This window comes from Mirounga angustirostris, unplaced genomic scaffold (genome assembly GCF_029215605.1).
Source record: "Mirounga angustirostris isolate CCGP_5_RB_7025 unplaced genomic scaffold, mMirAng1.0.hap1 SCAF_14, whole genome shotgun sequence".
Classification (NCBI taxonomy): Eukaryota; Metazoa; Chordata; class Mammalia; order Carnivora; family Phocidae; genus Mirounga; species Mirounga angustirostris.
The window spans coordinates 20,428,828-20,454,774 of NW_026991722.1; the positions used below are offsets into that span (position 1 = coordinate 20,428,828).

General features: G+C 37.2%; 1 protein-coding gene across 5 annotated transcripts; it reads right to left on the bottom strand.

The window, feature by feature from the left end:
• Positions 1 to 285: 285 nt before the first annotated feature.
• Positions 286 to 25,604, bottom strand: POLI (DNA polymerase iota). 5 transcript variants are annotated; one of them, XM_045886685.2, is made up of 10 exons: positions 25,431 to 25,602; positions 23,941 to 24,051; positions 21,610 to 21,774; positions 18,694 to 18,846; positions 16,591 to 16,827; positions 14,045 to 14,223; positions 12,197 to 12,288; positions 9,639 to 9,769; positions 3,430 to 3,635; positions 286 to 1,632 (listed from the first exon to the last, which is right to left on the bottom strand). In XM_045886685.2, the coding sequence occupies exons 1-10, from the start codon at positions 25,576 to 25,578 to the stop codon at positions 814 to 816; spliced, it is 2,241 nt and encodes a 746-aa protein (XP_045742641.1). In that variant the 5' UTR covers positions 25,579 to 25,602; the 3' UTR covers positions 286 to 813. The 5 variants fall into 5 exon arrangements, with proteins under 5 accessions (XP_045742641.1, XP_054366262.1, XP_054366263.1 ...); XM_054510287.2 differs by having other exon boundaries at positions 25,470 to 25,596; XM_054510288.2 differs by having other exon boundaries at positions 25,519 to 25,558.
• Between the last annotated feature and the right edge of the window lie 343 nt (positions 25,605 to 25,947).

The window sequence follows — 25,947 nt, forward strand, 5'->3', positions numbered from 1 at the left end:
ATCATTACTTTAAAACCCTACACAGATGAGCCAGAAGGAAATGGACTTCTTCCATTACCTAGCATTCTTAAAAACTATCACATTGCCTTTCTGGTGTCCATCCTTCCCTTAATCTACCTGGATGGAGAGTTCCTTCTAGTTCTCTACAACATGGACACTCCCCTACCCAACTTCCCACCTGGCCCCTGCCACACCATTCAGTCAGTATTTACTGAGTGCCTTCTACGTACTAGGCACTGTAGTAGGTTCTGGTGTACTCAGAAGCATGAACTGGATATACGTTGCTTTGGTATTTAAAAATCATTTTATTAAATGGTACACAGTACATCAGTCAAAGATATCTGAATATTTAGTAGTTGGCAGTAGAATTTCTTATTTGGAAGTTTCCTAATGGGCTGAATTTCTTGAGCCATTCCATATTTCACAGAAAAAAAATTCCTCTTTGCTGTCATAGCAATAATTTGGCTAGTCTATTTTTTACACATAGGTGTATATCTCTCCCCCTTCCCCCCTCCCCAATTTATGGGAAATGTACTAATACTAACCATGGTATTCTTTTTATTGAAAAGCAATATAAAATAGCTTTAGAAATAAGAAGATAATTTTACATTATTTCTTCTGTTATGAATATTTTTATGCTTTGTGCCAGAATTTACTTCCCATAACTACACTTGCTTTTATCTAGAACATTTTATATTGGATTTCTACATTATTGAATATCTATTAGTGTTTAATTTAGAGGAGCTTAATAAACTGCTAAATCTGAGAACAATGGCTTTTCCTTTGCTTTCTAGACCTTTTTTCTGAACATGCTTATTTCTGTACAGTGGGCAAATCTGACCCTGCTCTTTTCCAGTCGGCCAACAGCTCTTTTTGTACCTCTTCTGGTAGTTCGTAGAAAACTTCAGGATCAATGTCAGAAGGAAAGGTAATTTTCTCATCACTAGAATCTTGCTCTTTATTTTCTGTAAGTCTTTCATGATGAGAGACTGTCACTGTTGATTCCTTATGGCTATCTGTAGTGCGGTTTTTGGAGAACAGTCGCTCACTCTGCAAATTTGGAAATGAATGGAAAATAGATACGGCAGGGTTTGTATTTGAAAAATGAAATCCTTGAGATTGTTTAGGTCCTTGACTCATTCGTTCATCTTTTAATCTACTGTCTACATAATGTGAATAATCCTTTTGGCTAGACGGAGAAGAGGAACTACTGCTATTTAAACCTGATGTTCCTGGTTCACAGGGAGACACAGATGCTATCTGTTTACTATTGGATAAATGATCTGTAGGATTTAAGGGGCTATCTTGCATTTGTTTTGTAGAAAAGAAAGATAATACTCCTCTAGAGGCATGTAATGTACAACTCAAACTTCCTTTGCCTTGAACTTTTTCTCCAGATTTTCCAGAAAGGATTTCTTCTTGAATATCTACTGGAAGCTGCTTAAAGACTTCTTGGTCAATACCTTCAGAAAGTGAGCAGAGTGGGAATTCATCACTGTCTTTGTCTTTAGAAAAATTAGTATCTAGTGGAGCCTCCCCAGTTCTTGTACTTTCAATTCTTCCAGATGGTAGAAAATCCCAATTTGTTTCTTTGTCTTTGGAAAAATCCTCCATATGACTGTCTTTCATTTTCTAGAACACAAGAATAACAGAGTAATTTAAGATATCTGCTATCTTTTAAATATTCATGCTGCTGAAGAGTACTATAGCCATTATCTGACCAACATGTTTCTAACCTACTCAATAATTTTATTCCTTTCGGCCAGTTCCAAACCACTAGGGATGGTAAACCCACCACAATTAGTCACACTATTGTGTGCATCTTTATTCACTATTCTAGGTAGAGATTTCCTTCCTAGATAGCACTGAGCCAGAAGATAGGTAAGTTTTTGGAAACTTAGAAAGTACCTTAACAATCATGTTTTCAAATTTACAGTTCTGTGAATAAAGGAATGGTAGCCTAGAAAAGTAAATGATTCACCTATGGGTATCTAAAAAATATATATATGTTAGAGCATCAAGGGCTGGTTTTCTCAAAATCCCTATTCCGAAGTGTTACATTTAACAGAAAGAAAAAAAATATATTTCTATGGTAAAATCTCAACAACAAAATGAAGATATAATAATGTTTATATTTACATAAAATAAAAATTTAAAAACACTTTCAGTTCTAATTTGCGTAATTTTTCTATGTAAATTTTTCACTTAAATTTTCCCTCTAGTTTTAAGCACCATGAAAATGTATACACAATCAAATATAACTCAGGAAACATCAACGCAACAGTAACTGCAAAAAAAGTAAAAGGAGAAGAGATCTGGGACACTATATTTACTGTATGCCAGACATATACAAGGTACTTTTGCTTATGTTTACCTCTCTAATACCACTATAAAGACTTATAATTCTGATTCTACCAAATAAGAGGTAAAAAGTAAACTCCTTTTTAAATTTCAGTTAATAAAGGGAATAAAAAGGGCCACAGGAAAAAAAAGTAATTTGAAGAGGGCACTGATTCACTATTTCTGTAACAGGATCCCGTTCTCATTTTAAACTGAAATGTAAATGAAAATATTACTGAAATTATACTGATTAAACATTAAAACAAAGAAAATAAAAACATTTTGAATTAAGAGTTAATTATAGGCAAGCACAATTTAGTAAAATATGATTTTTTTTTAAAGCATCCCATATTTAGTAACTAGAGGTTTGCTAAATGGCCATAAATATAAGGTTTTGTTTTAGTCACTTGGAAATATGACCGGCCTCTGCTTCTTTACTGCCACACTCTTAATTTCTACAATTGTAGAATGAGTAGTCATATATCAATCTTGTTATTAAAATTCAATGTAATTTCAAAACCAAGAAAAAAAAATTTTTTTTTTAAGATTTTATTTATTTATTCAACAGAGAGAGAGCGCACAAGCAAGGGGAGCAGCAGGCAGAGGGAGAAGCAGGCTTCCTGCTGAGCAAGGAGCCCGATGCAGGGCTCGATCCCAGGACCCCGGGACCATGACCTGAGCCGAAGGCAGACGTTTAACTGACTGAGCCACCCAGGCACCCCCAAAATTTAAATACTTTAACAAAAACATTGGGGGGATGCTGGTAGCTTATATATAAATTAATAGACAAAAAGATTTTATTTCCAGTATCTAGAAATATTTTTTATTAGCTAATCACCATATTCCTGTTGCTATAAAATGTTTTAACACCTCCAAAACAAGGAACGTCCATTATGGTTTTCTCTTTTATCCAGTGATGCTTATGTTTTCTTCTTAGATCACAGTACAGTGGCAACCATAATATGAGAAGTAATATACACAAGTAAGTCATTCAAACAATATCATCCAAAAGACTCTCTAAATTATATCAATGGAACACAAACTTAGATTTGTAATTTAACCACACAAATCCAACAAGGGCGTACTTACAAAACTGCGCTTGCCAGACCGTGAAGTTGTTGATAATGATGGTGTTAAATAATAATCAATAGTTCCTTTCTTAGCAGTATTTAATGCTTTAAGGTTGCAGAGGCACACACTTAAAAGGGTAAGATGAAATGGCATCTTCACATTCACCATATTTCGAAAAAGTTTCATAAGTATATCAACCATTGGGGTCATCACATCGCAATTTCCTAAACAACATGTTTGAGAAGAAGTATCTAAGCACATTGTCATGATTAATATTAAAAGCTTAATCTAGTTTATATTGCTTAGATTAAGAAGTTAAAATCCTAAACAGTATCATTGGGACATCCTGACAGTATATACTACACTGGGACAATCTCAACACTAAATGCCAAATAAGGTAAAGTTTTCAAATGATTTGAAATATGGGACTTCCAGTTATGGCAGTGTGATCAGATCAGAAAATCTTCTCCCCATAAAACTATAATAAAACTGGAAAACATTGTCAAAAACAACAATTTTGAGGATCTGAAAATGGACCAAAGGCAAATAAATTGAGAAGCAATGATTTATAACAGCTAGTAGAACTTAGATGAGAAAGGAGGAGACAGCAGCCTTACTGGCTGGGGTTGTTCATATCTTGCTCTACGCAGTAGTCCTGCCAGGGTGAGGCTGGCTGTGAGAGCCAGTAGCTTTGCTGTCAGAAAGGACAGACTTGATTTGAGGCAGAGGGCAAAAGCCCATACCCAGCAGTGTTTGCAGTAAAGTGAATAAACTTGGTAGGAAACAACTGGGGAAATCACACAGCTCTCTAGCCTGAGGTTGCAGTTGTGGCTGGAGTGAGTGAAAAATCAGTGGGTGAGCCATAAATTTAACCAGATCTGGAAATGAGAGAACCATACAGGGACTGGATAAGCTCCCCTCACAACCCCAGCTGACTGGGAGACTGCATGCACATGGAGGGGAGGGGAGAGAGGGCCCAAGCTCTCTACACATCACGGACGGGAATGGCAACAAGCATACATAGACGATACAAGAAGGCTACAGAAAATAAAAGCCAAGGCAGAGTTGAAAATGGCCTAAATTTTGAAAGCACTCTCCAACCCACGCACTTATCTATTGACAGAAGGCACAAGCCTTTCAGGCTCTAGCATTTGACCGGTCATCGGCTAACCACTAAACTATGCAGACACAGAGGTAACCTATGAAGCCAAAATAAAAAATTTAAATCAAAATTAAAAAAAAAAAAGAAAGCTAAGCAGAGAAATCAGAGGCTACACATCACAGGGGACGTAGATTCTGCAGCTTAAGTTCAGACAAGTTAGAAAAGGAAAAGAAAAAAAAAAAGCCCACAAGAAGAAAATCCAAATCCAGAGTTGCTAAAATACATTATCTAAAATGTCCACTTTTCTATAAAATATTATAATACATGAAGAAACAGGAGTGTGAGTCTAGTCAGGAGGAAAAAGCAGTCAATAGAAATTGACTTTGAGTTGGATTTAGCAGACTTCAAAGTTGCTACTATAGATATGTTCAAAAAATTAAAGGGACACCTTGGTGGCTCAGTGGGTTAAGCCTCCAACTCTTGATTTCAGCTCAGGTCATGATCTCAGGATCCTAAGATTGAGCACTGAGTCAGGCTCCACACTCAGCAAGGAATCTGCTTCTTTCTCTCCCACTCTGTCCCTTTCCCCACTCATGCATGTGTGCTCTGTCTCTCTCTCTCTCAAATGAAAAACAAAATCTTAAAAAAAAAAAAAAAAAGAATTAAAGAAAACCATTTTAAAGAATTAAAGTAAAATATGAGGGTGCCTAAGTGGTTCAGTCGGTTAAGCATCTGACTCTTGGTTTTGGCTCAGGTCATGATCTCATGGGTGGTGGGATCAAGCCCTCACTGGGCTCCACACTCACCAGGGAGTCTGCTTAAGATTCCCTCTGCCCCTCTCCCCATCTCACTCCCTCTCTCTCTCAAATAAATAAATCTTTAAAAAAGTAAAAATAAAATAATAAAATATGATAACTACCAAAGAAGGAGAATCTCGTAAGGAAACAGACTCAAACATACAAACAAACCAAATGGAAAGTCTAGAGTTAAAAAGTACAGTAACCAAAATAAACAAATAAAATCACTAGATGGGCAATGGCAGCTTTGAGATGACAGCTGAATCAAGAGAACTTGAAGACAGCTCAATAGAAATTATCCAATCTTTGGGTGCCTAGCAGGCTCAGTGGGTAGAACATGCGACTCTTGATCTCAGGGTTGTAAGTTCGAGCCCCAAGTTGGGTGTAAAGATATTAAAAAAAAAAAATCCTTTAAAAAAAAATTATCCAATCTAAAAAGAAGAGAAAAAAGACTGAAGAAAAATAAACAGAATTGCATGCACCTTTAGGTTATTATCAATCATACCAACATATGTGAAATGGAAGCTCCAGAGGAGATGAAAGAAAAAAAAGGGCAAGAAAGACTATTTGAAGAAATAAGAGCCTAAAACTTCCCAAATTTCATTAAAAAATTAATCTACAAAATCAAGTTCAATAAATCCAGAGAAAGATAAACACAAGATTCCACACTTAGACACATCATGGTCAAACTGATGAAAGACAAAGACAGAGACAAATGACTCATCAATAAAAGAGAATAACAATACAACTATCATTATAGTGCAGTACAACCCAGCTCCAAATTCACTCTTCAGTACCTGCTCTGAGATAATGCATTAGACTCTAAAATTTTTCACACTGAATATGACATTACACCTTGTCATTAAAGAACACTGGAAGACCAGGAAGAAAATCTTCCTGGTCCAGGAACCTGTTTCCTGGTTCCATGAATTTCCAACGTACTGTTATTTAATTTTGCTTTCTCCCATTACATGGTTTGTTTGTAGTACATATGTGTAGGGACACCTAAGAGTGCTTTCTATACCACACACATGTGGAACACTCAGTCCCTCAGCAACCTCGAGCCCCAGCTTGAGCTTAGTGACTGTACCATGGCACTACCAACTTAAACACCATACATACCAGGACAGTGCCCGCACTCATTCTGCACACCCACCTAATAGCCTTGACTTGCCTCTATCTCAGAGGGTTGTTTCCTCCAGGTCTTCCTATGCAGGCACCATACTTTCCACCTTTGCACTAGCAGAATACAGATACCTTCAGCACAACCATCTACCAGGCTCAGCTTACCTGCATCCTAAAGGGTTGTTAACAGAAGTTCTCCCAATACGAACACTGCATGCTCCAACCCATGCACTGCCTCACCAATGAGCAAGCTCCCAACATCCCAACTCATTCTGTGTGCCCACCAACCAGCCTCAGCTCACCCACAGATCAGAGGATGGTTTTCTCTTTGTCCAATAACTATGGACCAGCTCTGGGCCAGGTAATTCAAAGGATTTCTCCACCATCCAATGTTCTACAACCACACCTTCTCCTTAAGGGGTAGAGGGACTCTCCTTTCTAAGTTTGTCCTTCCTTGGGTACTTTTCCTCAGCCCTTGGGTACCCCTTAAGAGTCCTCTTTATACTTTTATAGTCACTCCCCTAACACGGTTTAATAATTCTGTGGAACTTTCTCTATTTAAATTTTTGTGTGGTTATTCTCTCCTGATTGGAAGGAGACTGATAAAACTATTAAGAGCTGACTCCTCATCATAAATAATGGAAACCAGAAGACAACAGAATGGTATATTCAAAGTAGGAAAAAAAAAACAGTCAAGAATTCTTTTTTTTTTTTTTTTAAGATTTTATTTATTTATTTGACAGAGAGAGACACAGTGAGAGAGGGAACACATGCAGGGGGAGTGGGAGAGGGAGAAGCAGGTTTCCTGCGGAGCAGGGAGCCCGATGGCAGGGCTCGATCCCAGGACCCTGGGATCATGACCTGAGCCGAAGGCAGCCCCTTAACGACTGAGCCACCCAGGCGCCCCTACAGTCAAGAATTCTATATCCAGACAAACTGCCATTCAAAAATGCTATATCTGAGTCTTCCATAAATTTTAGGTAGAATGGTTTAATAGTGTTGCTCAACTCTTCAAACATAACTGGTGCATTTTCCAGGACAGACCATATGCTAGGCAATAAAATTACACTCAGTAAATCTAGACAGACTGAAATTACTCAAAATATGTTCTCTGATCAACATGAAATTAAAGCAGAAATCAACAGCAGAATGAAATTTGGGAAATCATCAAATATTTGGAAATTAAACAACAAATTTCTTTTTTTTTTTTCTTAAATGTTTTATTTATTTATTCATGAGAGTCAGAGAGAGAGAGAGAGAGGCAGAGGCAGAGGGAGAAGCAGGCTCCCCGCCTAGCAGGGAGCCCGATGTGGGACTCGATCCCAGGACCCCGGGATCATGACCTGAGCCAAAGGCAGACGCTTAACCATCTGAGCCACCCAGGCACCCTAAACAACAAATTTCTAAATGAGCTTAGGGGTCAAAGAAGAAATCACAAGGGATATTAGAAATGATTTTGACCTTAATGAAAAGGAAATACAACAAATGTTATGGAATGCAGCTAAAGCACCAATAAAAGGAAATGTATCACTTTAAACTTGAATTACTAGAAAATAAGTATAAAACAAATAATATAAGCTTCCATCTTAACAAACCAGAGGGAAAAGGACAAATTAAAGCAAGCAGAAATAAATTAAAGACAGAGCAGAAATAAATGAAATAGAAAGTAGAAAAACAACAGAAAAATCAATGATACCAAAAGTTGGATCTTAGAAAAAGATCAATAAAACCTTTGAGTGAGGCCTCACTCAGATAAACCTTTGCTAGAATGATAAAGAAGAAAGGAGAATACATGCATTACCAAAATCAGGAATGAAAGAGGAGACATCACTATAGATCCTACAAAAATTAGAAGGATAATAAGGGAATATTGACAACTTCATGCCAACAAACTAGACAACTTGAATGAAATGGATACATTCCTAGAAGATAAAAGTTACCAAAACTGATTCAAAATAAATAGAAAATTAGAATAAACTTAAAATAAATAAAAAATCAAATTCCTATTTTAAAATCTTCCTACAAACAAAAGCCCAGGACCATGAATAGCCAAAAGAAATTCAAAATAGAACAAGCTGGAGTATTTACACTATTTAATTTCAAAACTTATAACAAAGTATCAGGGTGGAACTGATATAAGGATAACCACATAAATCAATGAAATAAGAAAATCAAGAAGTAAACTTCTTTAGAGTCAATTAGTTTTTGACAAAGGTGCCATGACAATTCAAGAAAGAATGATCTGTTTAACAAATTCTTTTGGAACAACTGGATATCCACATACAGAAGAATGAACTAAGCCTCTTATCTTACACCATACACAAAAATTTACTCAAATTAGATCAAGTGTAAAGCTTAAAACTATAAATTTCTAAAAGAAAACACAGGAGGAAATATCTGTGACCTTTGGGTTAGGCAAAGATTTTTTAAATAAGACACCAAAAGCAGTATCCATAAAAGAGAAAAAAAAAACCCCCACAAAACATAATGAAATACCACTGCAAGGCCACAAGAATGACTATAATAGAGTAAACTGACAATACTAAGTGTGAGAGAGAATATGAAAGCCCGGAACCCTCATACACTCTTGGTAAGAATGTAAATGTTATACTCACTTTGGGAAAAAGTTTGGTAGTTTCTTAAAGTTCAACTTACCATATAACCCAGCAATTCCACTCTTTGTGATCTACCCAAGATAAACAAAAACATATATCTGCCCAATGACTTGCATACAAATATTCATAGCACCATTTTTCATAATAGCCAAAAAATGGAAACAATCTAAATGCCCATAAAGAAGTTATCTTGTGCCATAAAATACATTCTCTATTAAACAACAACAAAGTTTTCCTGTAAAAATTCCTGATAGAATGAAGGTATTTAATAGCTCATTAACTCCCTGTGAAGATCCTCCATCTTTGGATCATATTTCTAATTCAAAGTTTGTTTTTTTAAGAGTTCAACCTGCCAGGCACCTGGGTGGCTCAGTTGGGTTAGGTGACTGCCTCTGGCTCAGGTCATGATCCGGGAGTCCCAGGACAGAGTCCCCCATCGGGCTCCCAGCTCAGCGGGGAGTCCGCTTCTCCCTCTGACCCTCTCCCCTCTCATGCTCTCTTTCTCTCTCTCAAATAAATAAAATCTTAAAAATTAAAAAAAAAAAGAGTTCAAACGGCCAATTAAATTATTAGAAAATTAGCCCATACCTGTCCCTAACTTCTGAATCACATGAGATGGAATAGGGCACTGACGACTCTCACGGCTACAGTGATTCTCAGATGAATACCGACGGATTATTAATCTGATTGTATGTGGCTTCCTTCCATCTTGGCATACTCTAAAAGGAAAGAGAAAGGAGAGATGTTTTTATCTATAGAGGTATCAGATTTACAACCATAACAATTATAAATATGGTTGATAACTAGGCAGTAAGCAATAAAAGTCTCTGAATAGCCCAAACAAATTTCAGCACATCTATGCACCAAAGCTCTAAAATCTTAAATGTAAGGTCCCAGGTACCATTCAGAATTGAGTGCAATCAGGAAAAGAACAGAAATAAGATATAATTATAACAAATCATTTTATAATCCAAGTCCAAACATAACTAAAAGCAACATACAAAATTGGCAGGAAATTAAAGAAACTAAGGGACTTATTCACTGGCAGAGGCAAATACATGAAAAATGACAGATTCTTTTTACACAGGAAAAAATAAGATTACAAAAAGAAAAAAAAAATTTAAATGAGATAATTTTTGTCAACAAGCACTTCCTGAATAGACCTAAAGAACAGTAATATCACCATTATATGGCAAATAAAGTAATAGCTTGAATGATCAATTATATACTATATTTAAGTAGTACATGTACAGGCATCTTAAAAAGTGTTACATTCAAATGGTCTTGGTTTCAGTGTTGAAAACAAAAGTTTTAACAAGATAGAAAATTCACTTAAAAAGCAGAAAATCTAATTACTAGAATAAATGTCATTAAAGTAATATTTTGCTTTTTATATGTATGGCAATGCATTAAAAAATCACAAACACGGGGCGCCTGGGTGGCTCAGTTGGTTAAGCGACTGCCTTCGGCTCAGGTCATGATCCTGGAGTTCCGGGATCGAGTCCTGCATCGGGCTCCCTGCTCAGCAGGGAGTCTGCTTCTCCCTCTGACCCTCCTCCCTCTCATGCTCTCTCTATCTCATTCTCTCTCTCAAATAAATAAATAAAATCTTTAAAAAAAAAAAAATCACAAACACAAAATAAAAATATTGTATATTGTTAACCTCACTCATATTGAAGATTTTGAACTGGAAAATTTGGGTTTTTATAAATGATTTTTTTCTTTATTGCTTTATCACAAAACGTCTTGACTGCTGCCTTACTAAGATAATAAGATATCTTACATGGCTCCTGTAAACATGTTATTAGTTTAAATATCTTCCAGTTAACCTTTTCATCATACAATTTAAAGAGTATTACTTGGTTCCTATAACTAATTAAGACATACTAGTAAAAGGTTATATTCTAAGCAAGCTTAAACTAGAGGGAAAACACATTCACACAAACACAATCATTTTTTTTGCCAGTCACTTCAATGGTATTATACCTCAGTCACTGAAATCAGGGGCCATGGTGTGGAAAGGGAATGGAAAGCAGAGATAAGGATAAACGGTTCACAGTTGGTCATTTACAGGTTTAGAGCACGTAGCCTCATTTCTGGGTTGATGCTTCAAATGTAAGAGTCTATGAAATTGTGGTTTCTCTGCATGCGGAACTCCTTCTAATGGCCAGGCATTTCACAGTAGTCTCACATTTAGCTGAAGCAGAACAGATGACCCAGTTTCAGAAAAACACTCACAGGCCCAGCCTGAGTTTTATCACTGGAGCTGGGTCATTCAGCGAGCCCCAGTTGCACGCAGCAAACGATGAGTTGCACGGCTCTGCTCAAGACATGAGAACCACACAGCATGTGAGAGCAAAGCTGTAGGAAATTTTACCTCAACAGTTTACTGAGACTTAGTCATCTAAAAATCTTTTTCTCTAGTCAGAGTTAGCCATCTTACGCTCATTTACAGAAGTACAGAAGTACAGCTCCTCAAAACTGTTAGACCCCTGACACCTTATTTGAGTAATCAAAGAAATGGGAGGAAAAGAGATAATACTCTTCTATGGAACACTGAGAAATAGATATAGGATAGTAAAGGAGCATCAGAAAACTAAACATCTTGCTCAGTTTATGCTATGCTATTCATATACTCATAATCCCAGCTGACATGTTCATGTACTTACAGACCACTGCCCTGCACACACCACACTCTGACTGCTCACACACAGCCCCACTGAGCTACTCCTTTGTCTGAGTCCGTTTTCTTTTATATAGTCTGAGGCAAAGGAGATAATGAGGGTTCTACTTTCTCCATCACTGGTGTCTTCATAATTTCCTATCCTCAATCATCACAGATTTATAGGTGTAGAGATTCTAGATATCCATAAAACCCTCTTAGGTAACTATGAGCAGCTTAAGAGCCACAGTATAACCACAATGTTACCAAAATTAAGACTAATGGGAACAAATGAATTAAATTTAGTTAAGAGAACTTGTTACTATAATTGCAATAGTTTATAATGTAGAGAAATTCAATGATAAATGATCTCTCTTTACACTGTTCAGTCTCCAGTTAGTCTATAAGTTCCAAGACAGAACATCAACTATACTTTCCATATATCTTATACGGTATAGAACGATATGGCAAAATGGAAAATCACCTGTTCAAAAGACTGGCAAGTAGTTCTTCAATCTTACTTTTAGCTTCGACTTCTGATGAACATTTTTTAAATGAATCTTCTTCACTAAAGGACTACCAAAGAAGCACAAATAGGTATTATTGTAAACCCAAATAAGCATATCCAGTTATGAGTGTACATGCCAAATGTTCAAACATTCTTTACTAACTTTCCTCTCGTGCTTAATTTGAGCCGTTTAGTTCACTTTTATATTAACTCTTTTTTATCTGCAAGTTATTGTACTCCACTAGAAAGTCAAGAAAATTATAAAGTTCTAGTACCAACTCCAAGCTCTATTCTACGATTACAGTGAGGCTCTTATCCTAGCACTTGAAATTGAGTTTAACCTTGGACACATTATTTAACCTTTCTAAAGTATAGTATCTTATCTTTAAGAAAAGAACAGGAGAAAGGGAAAAGGTATGAACAAATAATAGTGCTACCTACCTCGAAGCTTTGTTGTGAAGATTAAATGGACTAAGGTATATAAAGCACTTAGTAAAGTGCCTGTCACATAGGAAAAAAAAAATCAATCAGTGTTAACTAGGTGATTATACCTGTCTCCATTTCCTAAATCACTAGATTAATTGGCAAACAATATTTCTTAAAAATTAAAGTATTTTGCCAAATGTATGCAACATAGGCTGTTAAAATTAAGTGATATTTAATCAAGGTAGCTAACTTGAGACAGAAATACTATTAGATTCAATTTAAAAATATTTACTAATCTAGGGGCGGCTGGGTGGCTCAGGCAGTTACGCATCCAACTCTTTTTTTTTTTTTAAAGATTTATTTATTTGACAGAGAGAGACACAGCGAGAGAGGGAACACCAGCAGGGAGAGTGGGAAGCATGCTCCCCACGGAGCGGGGAGCCTAATGCGGGGCTCGATCCCAGGACCCTGAGATCATGACCTGAGCTGAAGGCAGACGCTTAACGACTGAGCTACCCAGGCGCCCCAGCATCCAACTCTTGATTTCAGCTCAGGTCTTGATCTCAGGATCATGAGTTCAAGCTCCAGCATAGAGCCTACTTAAAAAAAATTTACTAACCTGGGGCACCTGGGTGGCTCGGATGGTTAAGCGTCTGCCTTCGGCTCAGGTCATGATCCCAGAGTCCTGAGATTGAGCCCCACGTCAGGCTCCCTGCTCAGTGGAGAGCCTGCTTCTCCCTCTCCCTCTGCCTGCTGCTCTGCCTACTTGTGCTCTATCTCTCTGTCAAATAAATAAAATAAAATCTTAAAAAAAAAAAATTTACTGGGCGCCTGAGTGGCTCAGTTGGTTAAGTGACTGCCTTCGGCTCAGGTCATGATCCTGGAGTCCCTGGATCGAGTCCCGCATCGGGCTCCCTGCTCGGCAGGGAGCCTGCTTCTGCCTCTGACCCTCCCCCCTCTCCTGTGCTCTCTCTCTCTCATTCTCTCTGTCTCAAATAAATAAATAAAATCTTAAAAAAAAAAATTTATTAACTTAATAAATTAGCCTTCTCATAGGAAAGAGATCATATACTAACCTAGTAAGCAAATTAGAATAGTAAGAACATAATACTAAAACCAGAAATCTTTATCTCAAATAATGTGACAAACAGTACTCAATTAAAATAAGTATCATTAGGGCGCCTGGGTGGCTCAGTTGGTTAAGCGACTGCCTTCGGCTCGGGTCATGATCCTGGAGTCCCGGGATCGAGTCCCATATCAGGCTCCCTGCTCAGCAGGGAGTCTGCTTCTCCCTCTGACCCTCCCTCCTCCCTCTCATGCTCTCTGTCTCTCATTCTCTCTCTTGCAAATAAATAAAAAATTAAAAAATAAAATAAAATAAATATCATTATCATGTACCTGAGGTGGTCCTGAGGGCGTCACAGGTGAGTTATCTTCTCCAAAACTGAGCTTCTGGATACGCTGAGCAACTGAAATTCCTAACTCCTTTTCTAATATTTTGGGTGAAAAGGTTTGAAGATCAAGCACACTACTGATACCGAGCGCTTCAAGACGTTTGGCAGTTTTATAGCCAATACCTAGACAAAAAGAAATACAGTGTTACAATAGTTTTTCTCCTTAAAGCTAATTAAAATATTATAGAGATATACCAAACACATCCTTAAATTCCTTGATGAATATTTTGCTAGGATTAAATTTTATTGAAAATTAGGCTGTCCTTCTGCTCAGGGCCTCTTAAATGAACCACTTTGAAAACCTCACAACCCTAGTACAACATAATGAATATGGAGACAACCAATAAATGCTGTCTTGATAAAATGAAATGTTTACCACCTGTTACATAATACTTTGGAAGTATTCAAGAATAAGGGTTATTATTCATGCAAAGAAAGACTGTCACTACAACAACAAAATTAATTAGCATGTGCTAATCAGCTAACCTGATTCCTACACATAATATCACACATTTATCCACAAGTCATATCTGGCAATATTTACTATCCCAAAAGAAGAACCAGAAAGCAAACAAAAAAACCTACTCATTAACAAAACTTTCAAAAGTTCTTGCGCTAAAACTCAGTCATACTTTATCACCTTACCTGAGATGATCAGGTAATTTACTGCCCCTTTATTTCTCTCATTTAAAAAAAATTTAATTTTACAGGATTTTGATCTTCCTGTACAGTAAAAGAAGTAAATCAAAGGCAATGGATGTGGAGGAGAAATTTTTTTTTTTTTAAGATTTATTTATTGGGGCACCTGGGTGGCTCATTTGGTTAAGCGTCTGCCTTCCGCTCAGGTCATGATCCCAGGGTCCTGGGATCGAGCCCTACATCGGGCTCCTTGCTCGGCGGGAAGCCTGCTTCTCCCTCCGCCTGCCACTCCCCCTGCTTGTACTCACTGTCTCACCCTCTCTGTCAAATAAATAAATAAAATCTTAAAAAAAAAAAAAAAGATTGATTTGAGAAAGAAAAAGAGCACAAGCGGGAGAGGCAGGAGGAGAGGGAGAGAAAATCTCAAGCAGACTCCATGCTGAGCAGGGAGCCCCATGCTGGGCTCGATCTCATGACCCTGAATTCATAACCTGAGCTGAAATCAAGAGTCGGAGGCTTAACTGACTGAGCCACCCAGGCACTCCGTGGAGAGAAATTATTAAAGTATTGTGTCAGTTAGGGCGCCTGGGTGGCTCAGTTGGTTAAGCGACTGCCTTCGGCTCAGGTCATGATCCTGGAGTCCCGGGATCGAGTCCCGCATCGGACTCCCTGCTTGGCAGGGAGTCTGCTTCTCCCTCTCCCACTCCCCCCTCTCATGTGCTCTCTCTCTCTCATTCTCTCTCTGTCAAATAATAAATAAAATCTTTAAAAAAAAAAAAAAGTATTGTGTCAGTTATTTTCACAGCTGAAATAAAAGAGAGCTGCCAATTTGGCAATAAGAAAAGAGAAAACCTGTAAATACATAAACAAACAAACAAACTCAAAAAGTAAAGCCAAGTAATAATGTTATATTACAACCCGACATAATAACTGTCTTCAGAACACAGACTGAGAGTCATCCAGAAAACTTCAGGTTACACTTATACTACATTAATGAAGGCAAAAACATTTTGTAATCACACAAATATGGGTTAAAAATACGAAGTTATGACATCTAAAGGTTCAGTTGCCTTAGAACTTCACTTCCACAGAATTCTAACATCTTATTTCCCAGCAATGCCATAGAAATGAAGTTTAACATATCCCTTATTAATGGTCTATAAAACTGTATTTGATCTTCAAAGATAGAAATTTGCCCCATGACCTGAATAGGTCACTAATCCCCTCAAGAAAAGTAGTTTCCTCATCTTTAAAATAAGAACTTGGCCTAACTGCTTTGGAAGGTCCCTTGTAGCCCTAATATTTTCTATATAATCCCAAAGTAGAGTAAGTAAAAGGCCAATGCCCCTCTCGAGGTGCAGTGTATGGTGTTAAGAATATGAAGCAGGGATTGGAAATAAAGGACCGTGATTCCAGGTTATAGCTTTATTGATCACATTCAAACTATACAAAAAGTAGGTGAAACTAGAAAAGTACATTCATAGATTTCCTAATCCAGATTCCCTCTAGAGAACATTAGGGTTTTGGGTTTTCTCCAAGAGCCAAGTATACAGACTCTAAGAATTAATAACATGTATCTATAATTTTTTAAATTAAAAATACAATAAGGGGCGCCTGGGTGGCTCAGTCGTTAAGCGTCTGCCTTCGGCTCAGGTCATGATCCCAGGGTCCTGGAATCGAGCCCCACATCGGGCTCCCTGCTCCGCGGGAAGCCTGTTTCTCCCTCTCCCTCTCCCCCTGCTTGTGATCCTGCTCTCACTGTGTCTCTCTCTGTCAAATAAATAAATAAAATCTTTAAAAAAAAAAAATACAATAAAACTAATGTATATTTTTCAACTATAAACGTCTTACCAGGCATTTCCTTTACATGGCTCAAGCTCTGAATGAGAACTTGAGAACTTTCAGGTAATAACACTGTTTGCTGATTTGGTTTAAAAACACCAGAAACTAATTTTGCCAGTAATTTATTAGAAGCCACTCCAGCACAGCCAGTGAGACCCAGTTGATTATACATGGCTTCCCGCATTTCTGCTGTAATCTGAGATCCAACAAGTAGTCTGATGTGCACGATGTCATGCAGGTTTATATCTATAAAAACAGCCAATATCATTAAGTCACCACAAAAATTTTAATTTTCTTTTTTACAAATGAGTTTAAAAAGGGCACAGGGCTTAACCTATATCCAACCCCCCCCCCCCCACACACACAACACCACCATACTGTCACCCATTTAACTCATCTCTTTCATTCTTCATAGGAATCCTGTAAAGTAAATAACTTCCAAAAGTGAATTCCAAGTGCCTGTGATAGTGAATGCATCCTGGGAGTGCTTAATGATTAACAGATTATGAAAACTGATGTCTCATAAAAAAATTCCTGACACTAGTAAAACTTTTACTTGTGTTTAACTGTAAGCAAGCATAAAAGTAGAAGTATTACGCTAATAACAGAGCTAACATTATAGCTTTAAAGATCTGAATCTAAACTTTACACACACTAGCTATATGTGCTACTGAAAATAATTCTGAGTCTGTACATAGTTTAAGAGATCTTCTATGGAAAGTGTAGGGAAATTATACAGAAACAAATTTTCTTAGGGGTGAAAATGCTATTAGAATTATATGAGACTGTCCTTATCCTCAGGAGTATTTACAGATGAAGTGTCATGAGTCTGCAATTTACTTTTAAATGGCTCATCAATCAAACAACCAATCAATCAAGAGGGAGCAAGATAAAGTAAATGTAGGAAAATAACAATGGGTGTATCTACAAGGAAGGGTATAAGTGTTCTCACTGTACTGCTCAACTTTTTTGTAGGTTTGAAAAAAGGGTTATCATTCATGCATGAATCTTGTGAGGAAGGATTCATGAAGAATCACACATTTTCTTTTTAGGATATAAAACCTAGATCTCTATATTATGTACTAACAAATACTGAATTTGCTTTAAAAATTATAAAGAAACATACTTAGAACCTTCTTCTATTCAGTCCCTATAAGTGACAAAAGAGCAGGTCCAAAGGACACATGAAAAGCTTCGTGTCCTCTTCTAGAAGAGAACTGTAGCTCTACCCCTTTTCTTCTTTAGTATCAGGATGGCAGAGAACTAGACTGGAGATTGATCACCAGTTCTCAGAAAAGGGGGATAAGAGGACACATATGCTGAGACCTAGGCCAAGAAGGTCAGGGCAAATCTTACACAAAAGCAGACTAGCATGTCTTCCATGTGGTATGATATGGAAGTCACCAGCAGAGTTACAAGAGGTTTTAAAGTCTAACAGATATTCACTGGGGCTTATTGAAGCTTATCTTCAAAAGCAAATATCTCTGGAAATTCCATCAGTCATTTATACTTTAATATGTGAAGGAGATGGACCATTCTGTTTTCTTGCTAATAGTTGGCAAAGATTATCAAACTGACTGAATATGAGTTTGCAAAAGATGGCAGGTAGGCCTGGGCAAGCTTCCACAGAGGGTAACTCAGGAACTCAGAGAGCAACATGAGTGGTTGATGCCTGGGAGAACAGAAAGGAACAAGCAAAAGATGCAACAAAAGACAAATTTAGTTTACCTCAAAATTTTGCTTAAAGACAGCTTTAGGAGAAGCAAAAATTATTCTAAAAAGTACATTATTAAGGCAACTCTTATAACTAAAGGATGACCTAAGGAAGTATGGCTCTTAAAAATGGTAACACACAAACTGTGTCAGAGAAATGAAAAGTGCATGGAGCACTGAGCTACACATGTCACCAAAATCTCACTTTCTGCCTACTTAATATGGAATACCAATACCTAATTTTAGTCATTTGAGACAAGTCACTGAAATATGGCTATACCTCCAACAAAAGCCATAAAATTTTCAGAAAGATAGTCAACTCGTTGAACTCACTGAATTCAGTGAACATTAAAAAATGTTGGTACTTTGAGTTACTAAATAGAGTAAGAATACACTTACACTGATTATTATATACATGACCCGACACAGTCAGCGCTGAAAGTTCATCACTTTGAAGCTGCTGTAGTCTCTTCTCAACCATTTCTGTTAGATCCACAAAATTTTCATCAAATCCAAGTCTCTCAACAACTGGACTAAATTCTTCCAACAACTCTAAATTGAAATAATATTGGTGCACAGATGTTAACTAAAGTCATAACTAAAATGGATTTAACTATTTTATGCTGAAAAATACGTCACATATGTTAAAGGCTTTACATATATTCACAGTTCTACAATATCTTTAATAAAGTCCCCCATTAACCGGATTTTTTTCCTATACCACATTTTGAGTAAAGGCAATATTTTCCAACAAAATAAGTCCAAAATGACATTCCCTGGACAGATGCTTATAGCAATATATTTAGCTCAATCTCCTATACCTATAATTTCTATGCCTGTGGTACATTATATATCAATGCTTACAGTTCATTACGATTTTGAAACAGTGGTTCCAAAGAGTAAATTACAATAGCCTAAAAAAGCAGAGACAAGTAATAATACACTCTACCTGTATTTTCCGCAAGTCTTAAAAAGACAAAACAAATAAAATGTAAAACTTCCGGGGCATCTGGGTGGCTCAGTGGATTAAGCATCTGACTCTGGCTCAGGTCATGTCACGATCTCAGGGTCCTGGGATCCAGCGTCAGGCTCCACATTCAACAGGGAGTCTAGTCTGCCTCTCCATTCCCCCCACTACTGTGTGCATGTGCTCTCTCTCTCTCTCAAAAATAAAAACAGAACTTCCAATTACTGGGGCACCTGGGTGGCTCAGTCATTAAGCGACTGCTTTCGGGTCAGGTCATGATCCCAGGGTCCTGGGATCGAGCCCCGCATCGGGCTCCCTGCTCGGCAGGAAGCCTGCTTCTTCCTCTCCCACTCCCCCTGCTTGTGTTCCTGCTCTCGCTATATCTCTGTCAAATAAATAAATAAAATCTTAAAAAAACAAAAAACAAAAAACCCCACAAACTCCCAATTATCACTGAGTCAAAAAGAAAAGTCACTTTGATGTAGAAATTAAGCTCTAAGAACTTATGTCATGGATATCTTCATAAAAGTATGCCAAAATTTCTATATGAAAATGTCTACTGAAGCATATATTTGGAAGAGCAAAAAGTAACAGCCAAATTAATCCGTCACTATCAGGAAACCATGTAATTTATCATCCAACATAAGACATTTTTTGAATGAAAGGAAGTGCTTTAATAATTATGTAGGGATAATAGGAATAAAGTGGGACACTCTGTCTTCATATCACTAAAGGCCTGGCTAAAGGAGTATGGAACAAAATACAATGTAGTACTATGCAGGCATGAAAAAGATGAGGCAGAGCTAATATGAAGGATATGAGAGCTCACCAAGAGGCACAACTGTATGTATAACCTCTTCTGTGTAAAGATTAACTTCTTCATATTCAGAAACATACAATTTTGCATGGATGCACAAGTGATATTTTCAGAGTAGAGTCTTATCTTTGCTTGGCTATCCCTTCTTCTCCCTTCTCCCATTTCACCATGCTCTCTCCAGAAATTAATTAATGTTAAAAACCTAGCATACATCCTTTCATGTTTCCCTTCCTATTTATACACAGGCATATATATATGTGTAAAGGGAGGGGTTTGGGCCATTGTTTTACACATATGGAACAATATGACATGTTTTTGCATCTTGCCTTTTACTCAACAAGGCATATCTCTCTGAGTCAAACAGTATAGCACCAATGCGTTCTTTTTAATGGCTATATAATATTCCATCATAGAGAAGTCTTATTTAGCCATTTTTATCAATTATGAGCCATGCCACAAGAAATATTTTTGTACATATGTTCTCATTATTTTATTCCTATTGAATAAATTCCCAGCAGTAGTATCACAGGGTTAAAAAATACAGTATGTATCTCTAATTTCGAAAAATGTTTCTATATCACTTTTTGTAAATGTATATTTTGTTTCTACTTTCTCTCACATTATTTTTTGCAAGTACGATGGACATAAAATAATATCTCACTAATTCAAATTTCCTTAGCTACTAATGAATTTGAGTATTCTTTTTCCACATAATTGTGGACATTGGGTTTGTTCTTTTTGTCAACTGCCTATTCATATCTTTCATCCATTTTTCTTAAGATCTTTTTCTTGTAAACTTGTAAGGGCTTTGGGTATCATATTTAACACTTTCATCTGAAAACTGCTACAATTTTTTATAAAAGAACAAGCAAAAACAAAGGAGAAAAGATAAACAGTTGATTCTTTGATTCTTATACATTTTTAAATTATATATATTTGCAATATACCAGTACAAATGTGTTTTCATTTTTCCTGTAATTTACTAAAACTCTAAGATTCAAACCCAAAACTTAATAGGGAAGAGTTTATCTATACTATAATATTTAGTCTGTGTGTGTGTTTTAACAAATCTAGTTTTTAATTGTTAAATCAAACATTACAGAAGCCTCTCCCAACTACTAGTGCATCAGAGTACAGATATTTCCTCATAATTCATTTAAACTTGTTATTTAAATTTAAAATAAAATAAAAAAATATTTTACTTTCTTGCATTTATCTTTTGTATATCTTTCCATTTTCTTGTTTCCAAATTTGTTTTACATTTTTTCTCACATTTAACATTTTTCTCACATATAAACACCAGTCACAAGAGACTTCAAATTTCTTCCAACTATACGTTTTTTTTGTCAACATTACTCATATAAAGCCATCCTTTTATATAAAATATTTTTAAAAGCAGCCAAGATCCAAAATAAAAGTTATTAGCAAAAAGAAAGTGATTTATGGCATTTTACTAATTAAAAGTTTCATGTAGTGAATGAGCATCCTATATACAAATTGATGCTGAAAGTATATTGTCCATGATCTGTACCTGTAACCTTATATGACATCTCTCTGTAACGAGTCAAATCTTCTCCATTAACTAATACCAGCTGTGGACATTTTTCTTTTGCATCTCTGACATTCATAAGTTTCTTAACTCCAAGTTTCCTAGCTTCATAGTTACAGGTAACCACCAAATATTTCTGCTGAACTCCTATAAAATAGGAAATATTTTATGAGAAAAGTGAGCAAGATTAAAGAAACATTTTAAAATAAAATTTACTCCTTCCATATTATAATTGTAAATTGTAATGCAATCTATTTTGATTAAGAATAAAAAGCTCTATTCATTTGAAAAGCATAGCCTCCAGGGGCACCTGGGTGGCTCAGTCGTTAAGCATCTGCCTTTGGCTCAGGTCATGATTGAGCCCCTGCCAGCATCGGGTTCCCCGCTCTGCGGGAAGCCTGCTTCTCCCTCTCCCACGCCCCGTGCTTGTGTTCCCTCTCTCACTGTGTCTCTGTCAAACTAATAAATAAAATCTTTAAAACAAAAAAAAAAAGCATAGCCTCCATTCATCAAGGTTCTATGAAATTTAACAAAAATTATCATAAATCAGTATATTCTCTGGAGTCTTCAGTGAAAAGATACAAATAAAATCTTTCTAGGATTTTTTTCCAGACAATACAAACCAGGTTAATTTATATTGAAGTAACTCTCTCTGTATATAAAGTCTAGGCCATGTTTCACCAGAAAAATAAAACAGATGAAAATAACTGAGTACAATTAATTACCGGTTTCTGCTAGAAAAACTTTCCAATGAATATAAAGCAATGTTCTGTTACAAGTGCTAACCTATAGTTATTATTAAAGATCTCCCCCCTGATAAATGTTGTAATTATTGAACTGTTCTTCACAGCAATTTGTAGAAAATATTAGCCATCATTAGTGAGCCCCCTCCTTATCAAAAATGATTAAATTATGATCATCTACAGACTATAAAAACTCTAGCTTACTAGTGGTGGCTTAAGATCGTTGAAATTAATTTTCTCTTTACACAAGTTGACCACTTATCACTGTAAAAGTAATGGTCATCTAAATGTAAAATACAAACATATAGAAGAAAAAAAAGGGTTATGTCCATTCCACCAATGTAAGACATAGGTTTCTAAAATGTTGATATTATAAACAGGGCAAAGTAATGTTATTTCACATAAAGATTTGTGATATATCAGATTATGCCCCAAAATAGAATCTCTAGGTCAAAAGTCATAATTTAAGATTAATCAGTGAACTATATAGAAAATAGGATTGGTAACTTCCTCAATACAGAATTAAATTATATGGACTCACCATTATATGTCACCAGCCCAACTTAAACAGTCACACATTTGTTAAGCATAACTGAAAGACTACTTCTGCTTTCTCCCAGAAACTTTCAACATCACATTTCTCACTTCCAGATAATCATTCATTCCTGTGTCTTAATTATACAATACTTTTTTATTGAGCATTATCTACATAGCATCTTCTATTATACTGCTACTAATTACAAATGCCTTTAGGAGAAAACTTACATCCTCTAATCCTAACTCCTTGACACCCATGGGAAATTTAAAGATCCTAGACTGATACTGGCATACCAAAAACTAGTCATCCCTTTGTTCTTCTTCAGTAAATCAACTAGGCTGGGTTGAACTGGGATTTATCAAAACCAAATGAGGCACAAGAGGTTAGCAGCAGGTGAACCAGAGTTGCTCTTTATGCTTATACTAAAAGATAAATTCTTACTACATGCATAAAAGAAATTTTTGGAAATTTAAATGACTTTTCCAATTTAAGATATACATATAATAAAAATGTTAAAATAAGCCAACATATTAATAAGTAAATCTTCAACATAAAATTTCTCTTTGCCTTTTATTTAAAAAGATACTTATTATTTATGGAAAACTTACACTCAATATGCCTTAAGTATTTAGGGGTCTATTCAAAATCCAACCTTTTTGTCATATGTTACACAATCCAAGAGTTAATTTCAAAAGTGGAGAGGATAGATGAAAACGTCCATTAGAATGCAATGACTTTTTTGAGATAAGAGGATTATAAAATTTCAACCATTGAGAACAAGATTAAAAGTTTATTATGGTCTTTCCGTTCATGTGTTCAGCTGGCTATACTAGTTGTATAAAATTCACCATTTATTAAATAAGGCTTATAAGTTTTACACCTGGTAGTGAAGCAAAGTTTACTGTCTATAAAGTACCTTGGGAACTGCTTCCAAAATCTTAAATATGGTTAATAAATCAGAATATAATCAACATAAAGGAATAGCTAATACTCTTATACAAAATGAAAATTATTATTAATGTCCAAAATTACCTAAAGGTTTGCCCTTCAGTTCCGGATTTGAAATCATTTCTACTTGTGCATAAAAGCAATCCAGATCCACGTGTACTATGACTCTGGATGAAGAACTTTCTTCTGGAACCACTTGACCATGAACCAATGCAAAATATGCAAAGAAACAGAAAAATACATTCAGGCTGCTTATCATCTCTGAGCAATTGGCAGTTCCTTAAAACATGGTAACTGAGAAAGAAGAATGCAGATTTTTTTTCCTGGATTCATGTGTCCAGGCATCTAAAAATTATAGACATGAGAGAAACTCCATCTACAGTAGGGTCTTCAGTCCTGTTTACTTAGTATTTCTTTGTGCACTCTATTTTTCTCAGGCTAGTAATAACTTTGAGGCAAAAAATCTTGATCAGTAGTAGAAGATGCAAAAGGTAATCCTATCACTTGGAAGTTTCTAACAACATTTAGATTAAATCATAAGGGGTAGGAAAGTTTAAACACTGATTTCAACCAACTAAAAATTATTCTAAGTGGCACGTTCTTAAATTAAAAAAAATAATAATAATAGTCGTAAATACAAAAGGGCAGAAGCCAGACCTGTGGGTTCCAGTGGACTATATTTAGTGCCCATATGAGAGAAGGATTACCTAGTTCTGTACTGAATCCCAAATACCTAGAAGAGTGCCTGGTATGTAACAGACTACCAATAAATACTCACTAAATTAGAAGAATGAGTAAATATTTCTTGAATTTTAAAAAGTAGCTCGTCAGGGGTGGGGAGGGAAGGGGGATAAGAGGAGATTCCAGCTCATAACCAGTCAAAAACAAGGAAGGATAAGTGCAATGTGGTATTCTGGTCTGGATACTGGAACACAAATTTTAATGGAAAACACTGGTAAAATCTGAATAGCGTTTTTACTTTAGTTAATAGCATTATGCCAGTGTTCACTTCTCAGTTTCGACATATGTACTATAGTCACAGAAGACATTAACATTAGGGAAAACGCTTCTGCAACTTCTGTAAGTCTAAAATTATTCCAAAATGTACAACTTAAAGGGGGAAGGGGAGCCCGGGAATTGGAGCCTTGGCCCCAGGCCCTGGGTTTGGGCTGATAAGGTAGAGCCCAGAGGCTGGAACAGGGTCACGGCGAGGCGGCCACTGCAGATGTGCCTCGTCTTCGGTTGTGAGCCCAGCCTGAGTCCCAAACTCTGCCAAGTGGGCGACGAGGTTCTCTACTTCTGCAACCTTACACCGCCCGGGCGCCTCCTCCGCCTTCACCGGACAGTTTGGGGGACCACAAATGCACCCTCGACTACCGTAACTGACACGCCCACCCTCGTCCTATTCAAGCGAAGCCAACCCTTTCGGGATCTTGGCCATAGAACAGCCGGTAGCGGAGGCCAGCTCTCTCTACCAAGCCGGGAAAACGACAGAACAGAGCGAGGCGGGGACGGTCGCACCCCGATGGCCGCCGCCGCCCCTGGCCTCCGCCCGCCCCGCCCTTCTCATTTACACCAAGCGAGGCCGCCGGGCTCCTCAGGCCCGGGCGCACCGGGCGAGCCGCCGGTCTCCCCCGCCTCCACCCGCTCCATGGCCTGCACCGCGTCCTCTTCCTCGTCGCCGCCAGCTTCCTCCGCGGGCTCCACCCCCAGCTGCTCCATTCCGCCGCGGCCAACCGCAGCGCAGCTTCCGGCCGCTTCCGCCCGGTCTCCAGGGTAACCGCGAGCCGACCGCCCCCAGCCGCTCCGGCCTTCACGCCTGCGCAGTCCGGGCCGACCGGGCAGTTGCCCGGAGGGGCGCGCGTGCTAGGCGTGCTCTCGTCTCACGTGCTGGGGTTCCTTCTCGCGCTGTCAAGGCCGGAAGTGAGGGACTGGACCCCCTAACAGCTTTTTTTAATTTCTTTTTTTTTTTTTTTTTTAGGTCTTTGGAGTTAGTCCCATACCACAAATTTTAACTTTTTATCTTTACAGAGAGGCCAGCCTGTTCTCCCGATAACTGTTAGCGAAATTGGTAACCCTTAGACACTGAAC